Source organism: Pristiophorus japonicus, chromosome 4, assembly GCF_044704955.1.
Source record: "Pristiophorus japonicus isolate sPriJap1 chromosome 4, sPriJap1.hap1, whole genome shotgun sequence".
Classification (NCBI taxonomy): domain Eukaryota; kingdom Metazoa; phylum Chordata; class Chondrichthyes; family Pristiophoridae; genus Pristiophorus; species Pristiophorus japonicus.
The window spans coordinates 305,683,955-305,701,583 of record NC_091980.1 but is presented as its reverse complement, the minus strand read 5'-3'; the positions used below and the strand labels follow the sequence as shown (position 1 = coordinate 305,701,583).

Below are 17,629 nucleotides of genomic sequence, written 5' to 3'. Positions count from 1 at the left end.
GGAACTGGACAGGTTAAATGCGGGAATAATGTTCCCAATGTTGGGGAAGTCCAGAACCAGGGGACATAGTCTTAGGATAAGGGGTAGGCCATTTAGGACTGAGATGAGGAGAAACTTCTTCACTCGGAGAGTTGTTAACCTGTGGAATTCCCTGCCGCAGAGAGTTGTTGATGCCAGTTCATTAGATATATTCAAGAGGGAGTTAGATATGGCCCTTACGGCTAAGGGGATCAAGGGGTATGGAGAGAAAGCAGGAAAAGGGTACTGAGGGAATGATCAGCCATGATCTTTTTGAATGGTGGTGCAGGCTGGAAGGGCCGAATGGCCTACTCCTGCACCTATTTTTTATGTTTCTATGTTTCTAAAATAAAAAGTGGGATAAATGGGTCATTTTCCAGTTGGCAGACAGTAACTAGTGGGGTGCCACAGAGATCGGTGCTGGGACATCAACTATTTACAATCTATGTTAATGACTTGGATGAAGGAACCGAGTGTAATGTAGCTAAGTTTGCTGATGATACAAAGATGGGTGGGAAAGCAAATTGTGAGGAGGACACAAAAAATCTGCAAAGGGAGTGGGCAAAAAGTTGGCAGATGGAGTATAATGTGGGAAAATGTGAGGTTATCTACTTTGCCAGAAAAAATAGAAAAGCAAATTATAATTTAAATGGAGAAAAATTGCAAAGTGCTACAGTACAGAGGGACCTAGGGATCTTTGCATGAAACACAAAAAGTTAGTATCCCGGTACAGCAAGTGATCAGGAAGCCAAAGGGAATGTTGGCCTTTATTGCAAGGGGGATAGAGTATAAAAGCAGCGAAGTCCTGCTACAACTGTACAGGGTATTGGTGAGGCCACACCTGGAGTACTGTGTACAATTTTGGTCTCCGCATTTAAGGAAGGATATACTTGCATTGGAGGTTGATCAGAGAAGGTTCATTAGGTTGATTCCAGAGATGAGGAGGTTGACTTATAGAAACATAGAAAATAGGTGCAGGAGTAGGCCATTTGGCAATTCGAGCCATTCAATAAGATCATGGCTGATCATTATGAAGATAGGTTGAATAGATTGGGCCTATACACATTGGAGTTCAGAAGGATGAAAGATGATCAAATCGAAACATATAAAATAATGAGGGGGCTCGACGAGGTGGATGCAGAGAGGATATTTCCACTCATAGGGGAAACTAAAACTAGGGGACATAGTCTCAGAATAAGGAGCCACCCATTTAAAACTGAGATGAGGAATTTCTTCTCTGAGGATTGTAAATCTGTGGAATTCTCTCCCCAGAGAGCTGTGGAGGCTGGGTCATTGAATATATTTAAGGTGGAGATCGACAGATATTTGAACAATAGGGTAGTCGAGGGTTATGGGGAGCAGGTAGGGAAGTGGAGCTGAGCCCATGATCAGATCAGCCATGATCTTATTAAGTATTATAATTTAAATGGAGAAAAATTGCAAAGTGCTGCAGTACAGAGGGACCTGGGGATCCTTGTGCATGAAACACAAAAGCTAGTATGCTGCTACAGCAAGTGATCAGGAAGCCAAATGGAATGTTGGCCTTTTTTGCAAGGTGGATAAAGTATAAAAGCCCAACCTACTCAATCTTTCCTCATAAGTCTGAACTGCCTTCAAAGCAAGTATATCCTTTCGTAAATTTGGAAACCAAAACTGCACGCTGTATTCCAGGTGTGGCCTCACCAATACCTGTACAACTGTAGCAAGACTTTCCTGCTTTTATACTCCATCCCCTTTGCAATAAAGGTCAAGATACCATTGGCCTTCCTGATCAATTGCTGTACCTGCATACTAACCTTTTATGTTACATGCACAATTACCCCCAGGTCCCGCTGTACTGCAGCACTTTGCAATCATTCTCCATTTAAATAATAACTTGCTCTTTGATTTTTTTTTCTGCCATATTGCATGACCTCACACTTTCCAACATTATACTCCATCTGCCAAATTTTTGCCCACTCACTTAGTCTATCTGTCTTTTTGCAGATTTTGTGTGTCCTCCTCACGTATTACTTTCAGCTTACCTCATTGTACAAGTTCGCCTTTCCAATGACCAGCTCTCTGCTGCCTCGACCAGTCAGCTTAACTCTTCTAGAGAGTAACGGAAAATAAAAATATTGCAAACCCATTACTTCATTTTGTTTTTTAAAAATGGATTTACTCTCTTCTTACAGCTTAGCTCACCTTCTAACTTCGAAGGTGAGGCTCTTTGTTCCGTGTATACTGTCAGTACCAGTTCAGGGTATGCAATGCAAGTAGCTGTATATACAATGGATTGGGATTTATGTGTGTGTGTAGGGTTACCTTGTGATGCCTAATTTAGCTTTGACTTGAACTTTGTTGTATGTAAACCAATTCACTTAAAAGGAATCATTTAACTCTTAGCTTTGCTGTTGATATCTGGAAGTGATAGCTCCAATAACCACTTTATTGCTTTACCTCTGCACAGTCAATGTGAATCCACACAAACAAGACAATAAACTGATTATGAATTACAATGAGTCACAAACTGTGTTCTCCACCCCAATTCATGGGGCGGTGGATCGACCGATATTCAGGTCTTGTATTTTTTTTCCGGTTGTTGGGGCGGAAGTGCCAGTGGGCCGGGTCGGCCGACGCAAGGAGTCATCAGCTGTGCCGATTATGTTAGTGCGATTCGGTCGTGCTGTGCCGCTGTGACGCATCACAACATCCCTCCCCTTCAATTAAAGGGGAGGGCCGCCGCGAGCTGTGCAATAAGTTTAGTTAGGCCCACTGGGCCACCAGGGAGTGTTTCGGTCGGGCCAGCGGGTGCCAGGCTGCCAATTGGAGGCCCGGCCAAACCCGTGGCCACAATTGTCAGGCCGACCTCGGAGTTGGCCGACAATTAAAGTAAAATGGAGGCACCAGTAATGCGCCCTCCCCTTTAAGGGCAGATGAACCACCCAGGCACACACAGCTTCACGCCGGGGAAAGCTGTCAGTGGCACCAACCGGCGGCCGATCCACTCCCACGGGGGTCGGAAGGGGATCGGCGCGTTCCCGACGGGCAGCACGAAAACCCGTTCCCGCCGCTCTCGGTCCAGGGGCAATATAGAAAGGGTCAGCCCATCCATCTGCTCCCGGTCGGTAAGGCCTATCCGCTCCATTACCCACTAAGCTCTAAGAGACAGTAATGGAGCTTAAGGGGAGGGCAATTTCGGACCCCCAACTCTTTTCAGAAAAATATTTGTAGAGAAGTTAACCCTATATGGAAGATTAATCAGAGCTGCTTCTACACAGAGAAAATCAGATGTAGCCATTACCCCTGTTCTTCTTTCTCTTCTCCCTCTCTCCAGCCAACTATGTGCAACAGACAGAAATGCTCAGCTGAGCGCACAGAACCCTCTCCCCAGCCCAGTGATCTGATTGAATGGTGAAGGAGGCTCGTGGGACCTACTCTTGTTCCTATATTTGCCGCCGGTAAAGTACAGGAATAGGCCATTTAGCCCCTCGAGCCCGTTCTGCCATTCAGTCAGATTATGGCTGATCTGTACCTCAACTCCATTTACCCGCCATTGCTCCATATCCCTTGATACCCTTACCCAAGGAAAACAATCTACCGATCGCGGTCTTGAAAATTTCAATTGACCCCCAGCATCCACAGCCTTTTGGGAGAGAGCGAGCTCCAGAATTCTACTATCCTATGTGTGAAGAAATTGCTTCCTGATTTGATTCCAGAATGGTCTGGCTCTAATTTTAAGGTTATGTCCCTTTGTGCTGGACTCCACCAACCGAGCAAATTGCTTCTCCATATCTACCCTATCAAATCCTTTTATATTAAGCACCTCAATTAGATCACCCCTCAGCCTTCTATACTCAAGGCAATACAGCTCAAGTTTATGGAACCTGATCTCATAATTAAATCTTTATGCCCTGTATCATTCTGGTGCATCTGCATTTGTACCCACTCCAAGGTCAATATATCCTTCCTGAGATGCGGTGCCCAGAATTAAACACAGTACTCCTGATGGGGTCTGACTGAGGCTCTGTACAGCTGAAGCATCACTTCCTCCCCTTTTGTATTCCAGCCCCCTTGAGATAAAGGCAAATATTCCTTCAGCAAAGCGAGTGCCGCTTAATTGCAGATTTTTGCATCACCTCACTTTCCAGGTAGCCTTTTTGCATTGAAACAAAAACCTCTCTCACAAGATAGTAATGCTGATTGTGGTGGCTCCCTTGGCGTTTAGACTTCACAAGTCTAAACGTTCCTCTCCCAGCCCTTGTCTGTAAGTTATCATCTCGTGTTGAGCTGGCCCACCTGCGTTCGTTGTTCAACGGATAGAAAGGCTGGGGGGGAGCAGGTGGAATATTTTTTAATTTAAAATATCCCCTATTGTCGATACAAAAACAATATACGTGTGTAATTTCTCCCCCCTCCCCCCCGGGATCAGGCTGCCCTGAATCAACCCCTGAGCCAATCCGAAGTAGTGGCCCCAGTGCAATCACTGGAGCTGCTGTCGTGCACACAGCTCTCCTCCCATTCAGTAAAATCTGGAGGCAAGGAGACCTAAGATGGAGGGTCTCTAGAAATAAGAGCATAAAAAATAGGCGTATGAGCAGGCACAGAAGGAGGCCAATACTTTGCTGGGATACGAAACAAAGAGAGATTTGCATTTATATAGCGCTTTTCACAATGTCAGGACGTCCCAAAGCACTTTATAGCCAATGAAGTATGCTGTCACTGTTGTGGTGTAGGAAACACAGCAGCCAGTTTGCGCACAGCAAGGTCCCATAAACAGCATCATCATCATAGGTAGTCTCTTGAAATCGAGGAAGATTTGCTTCCACTCTAAAAGTGAGTTCTCAGGTGAGTGTACTGTCCAATACGGGAACCACAGTCTCTGTCACAGGTGGGACAGACAGTGGTTGAAGGAAAGGGTGAGTGGGACTGGTTTGCCACATGCTCTTTCCGCTGCCTGCGCTTGATTTCTGCATGCTCTCGGCGACGAGACTCGAGGCGCTCAGCGCCCTCCCGGATGCTCTTCCTCCACATAGGGCGGTCCGCCAACAGCACTGAGATAATGACTGTATAATCATAATTGGTGCTGTTGGTTATGGGATAATACAATACTAATCCCCCCTGCCCTGCTCTCTTCCATAGCCCTGCTTTGCTCAAAATATTTATCCAATCTTCCCTTAAAAGCCGCTGCCCGTGGTAACTCTTTGCATCCCTCCCCATTCTCTCTTAATTTACAATTTTAAATTAACTCCCCCATCACTGACTCCCAAACCAAAGGAGACGTTAACCCATTTAAGAAAAGTGATGAAACAACGGACAGAAAGGTGTGTTGAGTTTTTCTTCGCTAATGCTTTGGGGATGGTGCAGAGAAGATTAACCAAAATTATACCAGGAATGAGGGACGTCAGTTACATGGAGAGACTGCAGAAGCTGGAATTGTTCTTGGAGCAGAGAAGGTTAAGGGAATATTTAACAGAGCTGCTCAAAATTATGAGGGTTTTTGATAGACTAAATAAGGAGAAACTGTTTCCACTGGCAGGAGGGTCAGTAACCAGAGGACACAAATGTAAGATAATTGGCAAAAGAACCAGAGGTGGAGATGAGGAGAATGTTTTTAAGTTGTTGCAGCGAGTTGTTGTGATCTGGAATGCACTGCCTGAAGGGATGGTAGATGCAGATTCAATAGTTACATTCAAAATGGAATGGGATAAATATTTGAAAAGGAAAAATTTGTAGTGCTTTTGTGGAAGAGCTTTTGTGGAGGAGTGAGACACTAATGGGATAGCTTTTTCAAATAGGTGGCACAGGCACGATTGGCCGAATGATGACCTCCTGTGCTGTAAGATTCTATGAATGTCACTAGCTGTTTTAAATAGAGATTGGAGGAGAGGGAGCATTTTTGAACAAGTACTCCCCAAGAATTTTCCTGCGTTTTGATGATTAGTCTGTAGGAGATGGGCTCGGAAAGAGCTCCAATTATTGTTGCCAACCCTCCAGGATTGCCCTGGAGTCTCAGGAATTGAAGGTTAATCTCCAGGAGAACACTGCTGCGAGCAACCCTGGAGAACAGCAAAGGGACAGTAAAACATTTCTGTTTTCATTTTCATTAATTATAAAAATATGGGAGATGGGGAAAAACGCCTGTTTGACCAAGAGTCAAGAATCATCTAATCGGGTAATGGAGAGTCTGTTCGCTTTCCGATTGGCCGTGGGAAGGCAGGATGCCATGAGGGTGGACATGTCAGGTGACCAATGGCTGGGGTGGGGCGGTTGCAGGCAGGAATGTCATGTGATGAAACCTCCAGGAATATATTTAACTAGAGTTGGCAGCCTTAGCTCCAATGAATAGTGCCAGTTTCCCCCCCCCCCCACCACCAAGTTGTTGCTGATCTCCTAAACACCACCCTATATATGGCAGCCACATCCACAAGAATACATTTTCAGGTACTGCGGGAGGGATGAAACTCTAATTTGATCAATTAAAGACCCTCCCTGTGCCCCATATCTGCTTTTCCAGTTTTGATTGACGGTGCCCCATAACAATTCGAGCCATCCCTTTAAACTGGCACGATGGGATGGTGATTTAAGCTGTTGCCACGCAACAGATTGCATCCTAGCAACCCGTCTGCAGATCTCTCTGCAATGGTTAGGGAGAGGTGTTTATTTGGCGTGGGTGGGTTATAAAAGATCTTGGCTCGACAGCTCTCTCACATAACTGTTTGTCTGCGTTAGGAGTAAAATGAGGAGAGAGGGATTGAAAATAAATGTTTACACTGGGAGAGGGGGACATGTTAGACTCCCAATGTACTGTACACAAGGCATTTCAACTGTACAGCCTTAAGTTAAGGTTTAGTATTTTGGTTAAGTGGTGTGTTTGTTTGATTAATGATGCTGTTATCAAAAGGTTTAACCATCATTATCAGGCTTAAAATCTTTGTATGTTTTGCGTGTGTCGGTTCTGGTCCCTCAACACCTCGAATTTTAAATTCTCATCCTCATCTTTACGTCCCTTCATGGCCTCGTCCCTCCCTATCTCTGCACCCTCCGCCACCCTTCAACTTACCATTCCTCTGACTCCAGTCTCCTGTGCATTCCCCTTCCCTTTGTTTGCCGCCAGTGGCCGTGCCTTCGCCCACCTAGGCCTCATGATTTGGCATTTATTCCCCTCTCTCCACCGCGCTGTCCTTTGAATCTTTAACTAAGACTTTATCAGCTCTTCCCCCCGCGCCCCCCCATTCCCCCCACGCTCCTTTATCTCTATGTCCCTCCCACCTCTGTGAAGCACCTTGGGACATTTTCTCTACGTTAAAGGCGCTATATAAATGCAAGTTGCTATTTTGAGTTTTGTATTCCATGTGTGTTCCACCTTCCCTTGCTGAAGATACTGACTCAGGATGGGCCTATGGTTCCATGGGCATGAAGTTTCTCCCCCCCCCCCCCCCTCAGTACCACTCACAAATAGCCATTCTTCATTTTTAAGCCAGGCGAAGCGTCTCAGCAGACTATTTCACTAAGCGGTATCACAGCATAATCCTGGCCCCATCTCTTGTCCATCCATGGGCACTTTCCAACAGGGTTCACTGGATATCGATTGGGGGCATGAACCCTGGTCTGCCTTCCTTCCCCTTTTCTTAATAATGGCACATTGGAGTCAAACCAAATTGCTTACGTTGTACATAGCCAGGTCTACATTTGCTCTGCCATCAATTTCTCTTCTGCCCCCGGTTGCATATAAAGATAATGCACAAAGATGCATAAGGATGAGGAAGATTGAGCCCATCCATGTACAAATAAACTACATCTTAACAGCTAGCTGTTTCTCAAATGATCCCACTACCCCAGCTAGATGTCCATTCCAAGTGTTGTTCACACTCTTCCCAACAAATCTTCCCGATATTAGTCCTAATATCCGAAGGACACTAGAATCTGTTCCTACAAGAGAAGGAGCATTCCTACAGTCAGCCCTCTCTCAGCTTGTGTAAATGCTTTTGGAGTAGTACAAGGCTAGTTTCCCATTTTGATATCTGTGATCTCATTCATGGAGGGAAGTTAGCATCACTCCCACCACTGGCTCTGACCATCGTTCCCCTCTCCTACCTGATGATCCAAGTGATGGAATTCACCTGCACACTATGAGCGGGAATTCCTGACCTTGAATAAGTATGGCAAGATCAGGGATTCCTGCCCTCAGCTGTGGCAGAGTTCCATTCCCCAGAGTAGGTGCGGCAGTGAGGGTGGAGGGAAGGGGTGAGGGGAGTGCGCCGATTGAACTGGGAGGGGAGATGGGAGGAGAGTGACGCCGTGAATGGAAGGGTATTGGGAGGAGAGCGATAGTGTGACTGGCAGGAGAGTGACAGTGTGAATGGGTGGGTAATTGGGAGGAGAGCGACAGTGTGACTGGCTGTGTATTGGGATGAGAGTGACAGTGTGATTGGGTGGGTATTGGGAGGAGAGTGACAGTGTGACTAGGTGGGTATTGGAGGGAGAGTGACGGTGTGATTGGGAAGGTATTGGGAGGAGAGTGACGGTGTGATTGGGAAGGTATTGGGAGGAGAGTGACGGTGTGATTGGGAAGGTATTGGGAGGAGAGTGACGGTGTGATTGGGAAGGTATTGGGAGGAGAGTGACGGTGTGATTGGGAAGGTATTGGGAGGAGAGTGACGGTGTGATTGGGAAGGTATTGGGAGGAGAGTGACGGTGTGATTGGGAAGGTATTGGGAGGAGAGTGACGGTGTGATTGGGAAGGTATTGGGAGGAGAGTGACGGTGTGATTGGGAAGGTATTGGGAGGAGAGTGACGGTGTGATTGGGAAGGTATTGGGAGGAGAGTGACGGTGTGATTGGGAAGGTATTGGGAGGAGAGTGACGGTGTGATTGGGAAGGTATTGGGAGGAGAGTGACGGTGTGATTGGGTGGGTATTGGGAGGAGAGTGACAGTGTGAATGATGACTAAAGCATGAGTAGGAGGGGAGATGGGACCAGAGTGATAGCATGAAATGGGGCAGAAGATCGCCAGAGTGAATTGAGAGAGGGGGAGCAGCAACCTTGCATGAAGTGGAATGTGAGGTAGAACAAGTGTGCCTCTAAGTCACAATGGTCGTTAGATAAACAGTTTTAAAACAATTTTGTATTCGGATGTAGTAACAGGCTGGGGGCTCTTTTCTCTAGAAAAATGAAGGCTGAGGGGTGACCTGATAGAGGTTCTTAAAATTATGAAGGAGTTTGATAGGGTAGATTTATGTTTCCACTTATAGGGGAATCCAAAACAAGCGGCCATAAATATAAGATATTCACTAATAAGTCCAATAGGGAATTCAGGAGAAACTCTTTAACCAGAGAGTGGTTAGATTATGGAATTTTCTACCACAGGGATCATCATCATCAGAGGCAGTTCCTCGAAGCGAGGATGACTTGCTTCCACGCCAAAAAGGGATGAGTTCACAGGTGTTTCAATGAAGGACCTAATATTCCAGATCCCGAACTACATCCTGAAGGGTAGAAGATGCCTGTGCGTTGATTTTTTTAAACGTGTGGTGGCCGTTGCACACCAGCCACCACACGGGCTTGACAGAGCTAGGTCTTGGTCCAGTGGCAAGGGTTACCCAAGATGACTGGAGACCAGCTCTGCTGCACGGGCCTCGTAGTAGTTGAAGCATAGATGCATTCAAGGAGAAGCTAGATACATACACGAGGGACAAAAGAATAGAAGGTTATGCTGATAGGGTGAGATGAAGTCGGGTTGGAGGAGACTCGTGTGGAGCATAAACGCTGGCAAAGAATGGCCTCTCTGTGCTGCAAAGTATCAGTGCATATCTACAATAGTCCATAGTATCTCCACAAGCAAATAGGGACATTCGCAGCAACTTCTGCCAAAACTTTTGCTGTGCAAAATGTTTTTTTTTAAAACAAGTATTACCAGCTGTTATTGAAATCCTTGTCCACATTTTTCCAATTTTCCACAGTGTGCGTTGGGAAGGGAAACGCCTCTCATCAAATCACTGAAAAAAATAACACTGCAAAATAGTGACACTAAATTGGGAGGGAAAGATATGGAGCCTGGTTGTTAAATGCCAGAGCTGTTTGCTTTGCTGAAATTTCCCCCCAGAGGCCGGGAGGTCAGAAGGTTGATCTCCCCCCCCCCCTCCCCTCGGGAGCTTTACATTCTGAGTTATTTTTTCCAGCTACAAAACGAGAAGGATCCACTGCACTGCTGTAAAAGTCTGGATATCAAGTGGGAAATGTATTGCTCATTTTATAAATGCCACTCCCTTTATAAACACAGCACATTTCGTACAATCATACTAACAGAATGAGGCTGCCGTGCCTATGCTGGCTCTATAACTTTTAAAAGGGAATTGGATATATACTTGAAAAGGAAACCATTGCATGGTTACGGGGGGAAAAGCGGGCGAGTGGGACTAATTGGATTGTTCTTTCAAAGAGCCTGAATGGCATTATGAATGGTGTCAGCTGTGACTCAGTGGTAGCATTCTCCCCTCAGAGTCAGAAGATTGAGAATTCAAATTCTACAAACATTTAGGCTGACGCTCCCAGTGCCAAGGGAACGCTGCACTGTTGGAGGTGCCATCATTAAGATGAGATGTTAAACCGAGGGGCTGTCTGCTCTCTCAGGTGGACGTAAAAGATCCCACGGCACTATTTTGAAGAAGAGCACGTGTATTTTCCCTGGTGCCCGGGATGGCAGACTGACATATGAAGAAAGACTGGATCGACTAGGCTTATATTCACTGGAGTTTAGAAGAATGAGAGGGGATCTCATAGAAACATATAAAATTCTGACGGGACTGGACAGGTTAGATGCAGGAAGAATGTTCCCGATATTGGGGAAGTCCAGAACCAGGGGTCACAGTCTTAAGGATAAGGGGTAAGCCAGTTAGGACCGAGATGAGGAGAAACTTCTTCACTCAGAGAATTGTGAACCTGTGGAATTCTCTACCGCAGAAAGTTGTTGAGGCCAGTTCATTAGATATATTCAAAAGGGAGTTAGATGTGGCCCTTACGGCTAAAGGGATCAAGGGGTATGGAGAGAAAGCAGGAATGGGGTACTGAAGTTGCATGATCAGCCATGATATTGAATGGTGGTGCAGGCTCGAAGGGCCGAATGGCCTACTCCTGCATCTATTTTCTATGTTTCTGTGTGTCCTGGCCAATATTTCATCAATCATCATCATAGGCAGTCTCTTGAAACGAAGATGACTTGCTTCCACACCAAAATTAGGATGAGTTTCACAGGTGTTTCAATGAAGGACCCGAACTACATTCTGAAGGGTGGAAGATGCCTGTGCGTGGATTATTTTAACGTGTGGTGGCCGTTGCACACCAGCCACCACACGGGCTTGACAGAGCGAGGTCTTGGTCCAGTGGCAAAGATTACCCAAGACAACTGGAGACCAGCTCTGCTGCATGGACCTAGTGCGCACACATATGCCCGTGCTGCCCCTGGCCCTGAACTCGCGCCTCCCCTTGGTCCCGATCACATCCCTCCACAGTCTCTCGCTGCTCCTCCGCCTCAATCTCGCCGCTCCTGCTGTATCTGCCCACGACCTGGATCTTGATGACGTCACTCTTCACAGCCGTCGCCCTCCTGCACCAACTCACGCTCCTTTTATGGCCCGACCTGCCGCTGATGTTCCCTCGTGGCGAGCAGCGCCATGGGCAGCGTGGAGGCCCCGACCTGCGAGGGAACATCAGCGGCAGGTCGGGGTCATAAAAGGAGTGGCGAACGGCAGCCATGGCGTGGAGGCCAATATTTATCCCTCAGTTAACATCCCTAAAAGGCATATTATTTGTTCATTTATCTCATTGTTGTTTGTGGGAGCTTGCTGTGCGCAAATTGTCTGCCGTGTTTCCCTACATTACAGCAGTGACTACACTTCAAAAAGTATTTCATTGGCTGTGAAGTGGGTTGGGATGTCCTGAGGTTTTTAAAGGCGCTATAGAAATGCCAGTCTTTTCTGTATGATTCTATGAATGACGTACATTTTCTTGGGATTGAGTCGGTAAACACATTGGCGAGAAATTCGCCGTTTTTTTCGGCAAAAAACTGAACCGCTAGTTTTGGAGAAGTCTTGCGCCGGCCGTTTTTCAGTACGACTGGGGAGCGGACTGCTGTGGTGCAAGACTCGAAATAACGCTTTCGCTCAAAATTTGTCTCGTCGGTGACCCGTATTCTGCACGGAAAAAAAACGATCGGGAAAAACATGCGTTGCAGCCCTTGGAACAGCGGTAAGTATGAAGACCTGCAAAAAAGGTAAGTTAAAGTTTTTATTTTTTTAATTCTTTTGCAGCGATTCGATAGTTAAATGTCTTGTGTTTTGTGATGTTTTGTTTTTTGAAATTTTGTTTTTGTGTTTTCCCCCCTCCCAAGGCCCCTCTCGCAGCATTAATCGGCCTCGGACTAAAGTTGGCGAGGATCGCAGTTTCCACCGCGAATCCTCGTGCAACACCGATTTTTACCACTGGGCACATTTTTTCCCGAAACTTAGGCCTTTAAAAATTAGCGGAGTGATAGCGGTATTTTTAGAAACATAGAAAATAGGAGCAGTGGTAGGCCATTCGGCCTTTCTTGCGAAAAAATACCGTTATCACCAAAAAACAAATTTCTAGCTGATTGCCTCTTGTTTATAATGAAGTCTTGAGGGTTTTTTTTACACTTATAAGGGGCTTGCCATTTAAACTTAATCCCTCTCCTTATTCTCCTAATGCAGGGACTGGTCCTTCACCAACTGGGACGCTACAGCCTGGCCGAGAAGATTCTTCGTGACGCCGTGCAGGTCAACTCTACCGCCCACGAGGTGTGGAACAATCTTGGGGAGGTGCTACAGGCCCAGGGCAGCAACGATGCAGCAACAGAATGTTTCCTCACTGCGCTGGAGCTGGAAGCCAGCAGCCCCATCATCCCTTTCACCGTCATCCCCAGGATACTGTGAGCCGAGGAGTTGGCGCAGGTGTGTGGTTCCAGTGCGGCCCCATTGCTGCCCCTGTACGGGTCAGGCAGTGCTGCCAGCTGGGAGAGGAAAGCCACGCACAATCCCTAAATACATGCACAATCCCTTCCTGCTCCTCTCGGGCTCCTGTTATTTTACAAGTGTGGATTCAGAACATCCCATGGACCAATATATTTGATCTTAATCGCACCCCAAACCCTCACCCCTTTTTATTTCTTCCAGATCACCCCCGTCTCCCTCCTCCTACAAAGGTTACAGTTCCACAAGTGCCCCCCTGGTATCTCACCCATTCTCTATGCAAGAGCCTGCTGGAGGGCTATTGGATCGTGGTGTGGGGGGGGAGCTGGGATCGCACTGAATCTGACCCTATTTCAACTCAATGCTCCTCTCTGTGCGCTTTCCAGCTTCGAGTCACTAGCTCATTTTACATTTCCCCGAACCCAGAGGATCGGAGGTCAACCTGAGGCCTTTCCCACTTGTGTGCACGTATACTAATGGAGCTTTATTTTATGTTCTACCTCTTCCTTTTCCCAATCTCCCAACCCGGCTGTCGGCATGACATTCCCCCCCCTCCCCACCCCCTCCCCTCGTGGAGTTATGGATCATCAGTGCAATAAGTGACGAGTGATGAGGATCCACAGCACACAATTTGCTCCCTGAATTTGGCTCTGATTCTCACCCAGGACACACAGGGATGATTGTGCTAAGAAAGCCTGGTGATGCAGTTGGGGAGCCCCACTGGGAATCAGCTATTTAACCATGTTTGGAAACTGAACATGGTTGGGGCAGTATAGAGGGAGTTTTACTCTGCGTCGAATCCAAGAATGTCCAAGCTTCCTGCTCCTTTGAGCCGCCAAGTTGGAGCCTCAGAAACCGCATCTCAAGTTTCGATCCCAGTTACCATTGCTTTCCGTAGATCTCACGGTGCTGCTTCCAAAAGATCTTGGTGTTGGGATGTAGGGTTGATCCACCAATGAGGCAACAGCACCAAGAACAGCCTTTTCCAAATCTCCAGGCCTGTAACATTCAAACGGGGCAAATCAGCCAGTGAGAAATGTATGGGCAAATAGGACTGAGAAGGCTGGGTTTGAGCTTCTCTGGGCCCACCATGCTTTGCCCAAGCTGGGAGAGCAGCATGTTTAGACTGGCTTCAGGGAGAAGTAAACACTTCAGCTGCCTAGCATCCCTTAGCCAAGCAGTAGGAAAATACTGCACATACATTAATAGCTGCTCCGCTTATATAATCTGCACCCCTCCCTCTCCCGGTTTCCTCTGTGCTGTAAGATTCACCCTAATCCACACCTTTAACTAAATTGTTACAGATTTACCTTCTCTTTCGAGATTTGTAACCCACACCATAAGCCATTACAAATTTTAGGAAGTGATCAATCTCTATATATGGGTTATATATGTGTGTGTATTTATGTACAGCAGTGTAAGGATATTATATTTATGTATTGGGAGTTTATTCAGTAAGAGATGGTTAGTAACTGGTGTAACCCCAAATCACTGTTCTTTAAATGTCAAACTATGCACCCCATATTGGACTGGGTTTCAGGACAGTGTGTTGGAATACCGTCCATTCAGCTTTGAACTCTGACCTGCATTCAAATTGTGGGACCATATAGCGAAAATGAGAAACCAATGATAAATGGAACACTAGAAGAATGATGTTTAAAGGAAACAAAAACCCACACAAATTAATTGTCACAGTTACTTCCAGTACACACTAACTGCCCAGTTGAATGGTTAAAATCTATATATGGGACTAAAGAAGTTGAAAGCTGTCGATCGTCCTTTGTCAAAAGAAAATTGAGGCCCATTGATGTAAAGAAGCCTTGAGTTGGGCTGTGAATGCAGGGATAGAATAAAACCACTCACTCAATATTCACTCCCACAAGCATCTGGTTTGTGCTGTCGCTGATTCATTTCACCATTTAGGCCGAGGACATTGCTCCCCGCCCACACCTCTCCCTATAGATCGAACCCTGAGCGTATAAAGTACTGGGCTGTGTTCGCCTCTGCCATTTTTCTCTCAATGTGCGAATACGCATTCTGACAGCTGAAAAAACGCATCACTGGCAAGCTCCCCGCCCACCCATAGGCACAAGAGCAGTCGCTTCCCCTTGGCAGTAGCACTATTTCTGTTTGCCACTGTGTCCGGCAGCATTGTCGACTGTTCCCCAGGTTGCGTCGTTGATTTTGCAGCTTTGTCGCTAAAGTCAGGCAATGCTGCTGGGGTCAGGAGTGGTGTAAAAAAACATAAGCTTATAGGTAGAAGAGAGCAAGGATGGGAAACAAATCCCTGTATAAATGCAGCACTGTAGATATTTATTGGGGGGTCCACAGGTTTGTGAATCAATGTTTGCTGGGAGTATGTCAGTATTTACTGGGGGTCCCCAGGATCTTACATTCCAACAGTGTAAAGGTACTCCATGGGCTGTAAAGCGCTTTGGGTCATCCTGAAGTAGTGAAAGGCGCTATAAAAATACAACTTTTTCTCTCCTTTCTCTTTTTCTCTCTCCTTTCTTTCTCCCATTTCCCTCTTTCCTTTTATTTCTTTTTTTCCTTTGTTTCTCATTAATTCTTTCTTTCTTTCGCTGTGGGTCAGTTTACAGAGGGAGTAGCACCAGGCTGTGCTCCTCGGTAGGTTGGGGAAAAGGAGCAGCAGTTTCTCACCTTTTTTAATGTAAAATCTGGAAGATCCAATACAGAATACAAGTGCCGATTTCAAGCAAGTCAGCCCTTCCTGAGTCGCCATGTGAGAGCAGGGCACCAGTGCAAGGTACAGACCCTTTCATCTGCTTTCCCTTCCCTTCCTGATGGCCGTCAGTGAACAGCAGGTTGAGTCTGAGCTGCGTACTAGCCCTGTGCACGCTAGAAGCACTGTTACAACAGAGCAAACTCTGCTTTTCTGTTTTCTGCTGAGGAGGGCCCTGCACTGGGGGGGTGCGGCTTTCATTTCCAACCCACTCCCAGCTCAGTTGAAATAGAAGGGATGATTCTGAACCACACTCCCTGCACCTCCAAGTGGCATTGCTGGAAGCCGTTGCCCAGAAACCGGGGAACTTGCTCCTTGGATCACTTAACGAGATTGGAGCTCGAACCTGGGACCTTCCTGGTCTTTGTGGTTCAGTGTTGCACCGGACAACAGTCACTGAAACAGTTGCGACATGTACATCAGAAAACGATGTACATCCGTGGTTCTCAGACTGTTCTTTGTGGGCAACCCCCCAGCAGGTTCTGACACACTCCCAGCAAATACTGACTCACATTCCTCCTGGGTTCACCCAGTAAATGCTGCAACACTCCCAGAGACTCCCGTCAAACACCGTGACACACTCCCAGAGACTCCCATCAAACACCGTGACGCACTCCCAGAGATTCCCGTCAAACACCGTGACACACTCCCAGAGACTCCCTACAAAAATATTGGCACCCCCCCCACCTGTATATCACCCCTCACCTGTATATCACCAACCCCTCACCTGTATATCACCAACCCCTCACCTGCATTCAGGGAAAGAGAGAGATTTTTTAAATAGTATTTCAAAAGAGAAGCTTTTAAAAATATGGAGCTGGTGTAATTTTAGTGGTTCTGTGCAAGAGTGACCCTGGAGCACGTCATTGTTCAGGACTGTGGCCCTCAACTCACGTCACAGTCTGGAGATAAGATGTCTATCCATGGAGGCCCCGCTATCGTCTGAAGAGATGGAGAGCCTGTGTCTCAGCTCATTAAAAGCCAGCGTTGGAAACGGGCTTTGAAAGCACACACACGCACACTCCTGTTCAACATTCCATTTGAACGTAAATGTTAATTTATTTCTGGACTCGCTGATCAGTTTACATGCAATCTGCCACAGGGCGTAAGATAGTTGATTCTTATAAGGTTTCAAACTGACAAGGCTGTCAGTGAGCAGTTCCTGAGCTGTGCTGTAGAAAGGGTGCGATGTTGATCAGTATTCAAGCCGTGTATCCAGAGAATTCTTTCAGAAACTTAACCTGGTGCAATGTGATTATGTTTGGAACTGAGCCCTTCTTGCAATCACTGGGTAAGGTCGCACAGTCCAAATGGAGGTTAAGGGAAAGAGAACGAGTTTTTCACATACGAGGATTGCGCTATGCTGTGAAACATTTTCTTGCAGTGATGCTAAGGACACTGTATTCATCCCTTCGACCGAGTGTGCATCCAGACCCTGGAGCCATGGAGTGAATGCTATGTTTGAACAGCGATCTGTGCTTTCTCCCTCCCCTCAGTAGGTACAGTGCATTTCCCGCTAGTCAGCCCAGCCACACAGACCAGGACAGCGCCAGCTTCAATCCCTGGCCCGTGCTGATTCAGCTGAGGCAGCAGGAGGGGGGTGGGGGTTGGGGTGCGGGTGGGTGGAGAGGCAGGGTGGCAGCGTTGGTGGTGATGGGGGGATTACAGTTAGCCTCAGTGCCCCTGACGAGGCCTCCCACTCCTGGACACTAGCGACTCCTGGCAGGAAAATGCACGTGGCTGGAGGGCGCGTCAGGATCGAGTCAGGCTCGGGCACAATGCCCCACATGGTGGAATATCTCGTTTGCCAAGAGCCGAGGGGTGGAGGCTACCAGAGGGCCGTGAATATTCCCCTGCCCCCGAGGAACTGTACTCCAGGAAGCATCAGCACCTTGAGAGGAGGG

At 47.0% G+C, this 17,629-nt stretch overlaps 1 protein-coding gene across 9 annotated transcripts in view; it reads left to right on the top strand.

Moving 5' to 3' along the window:
* Window positions 1–17,324, top strand: part of ttc7b (tetratricopeptide repeat domain 7B) — a 453,719-nt gene extending 436,395 nt beyond the window's left edge. For all 9 annotated transcript variants that reach the window (XM_070879667.1, XM_070879664.1, XM_070879666.1 and 6 more), the window contains one exon: window positions 12,725–17,324. In XM_070879667.1, coding sequence (XP_070735768.1) covers window positions 12,725–12,946 — 222 coding nt within the window. In that variant the 3' untranslated portion in view covers window positions 12,947–17,324. The remainder of the gene's footprint in view (window positions 1–12,724) is intronic.
* Window positions 17,325–17,629: the final 305 nt, after the last annotated feature.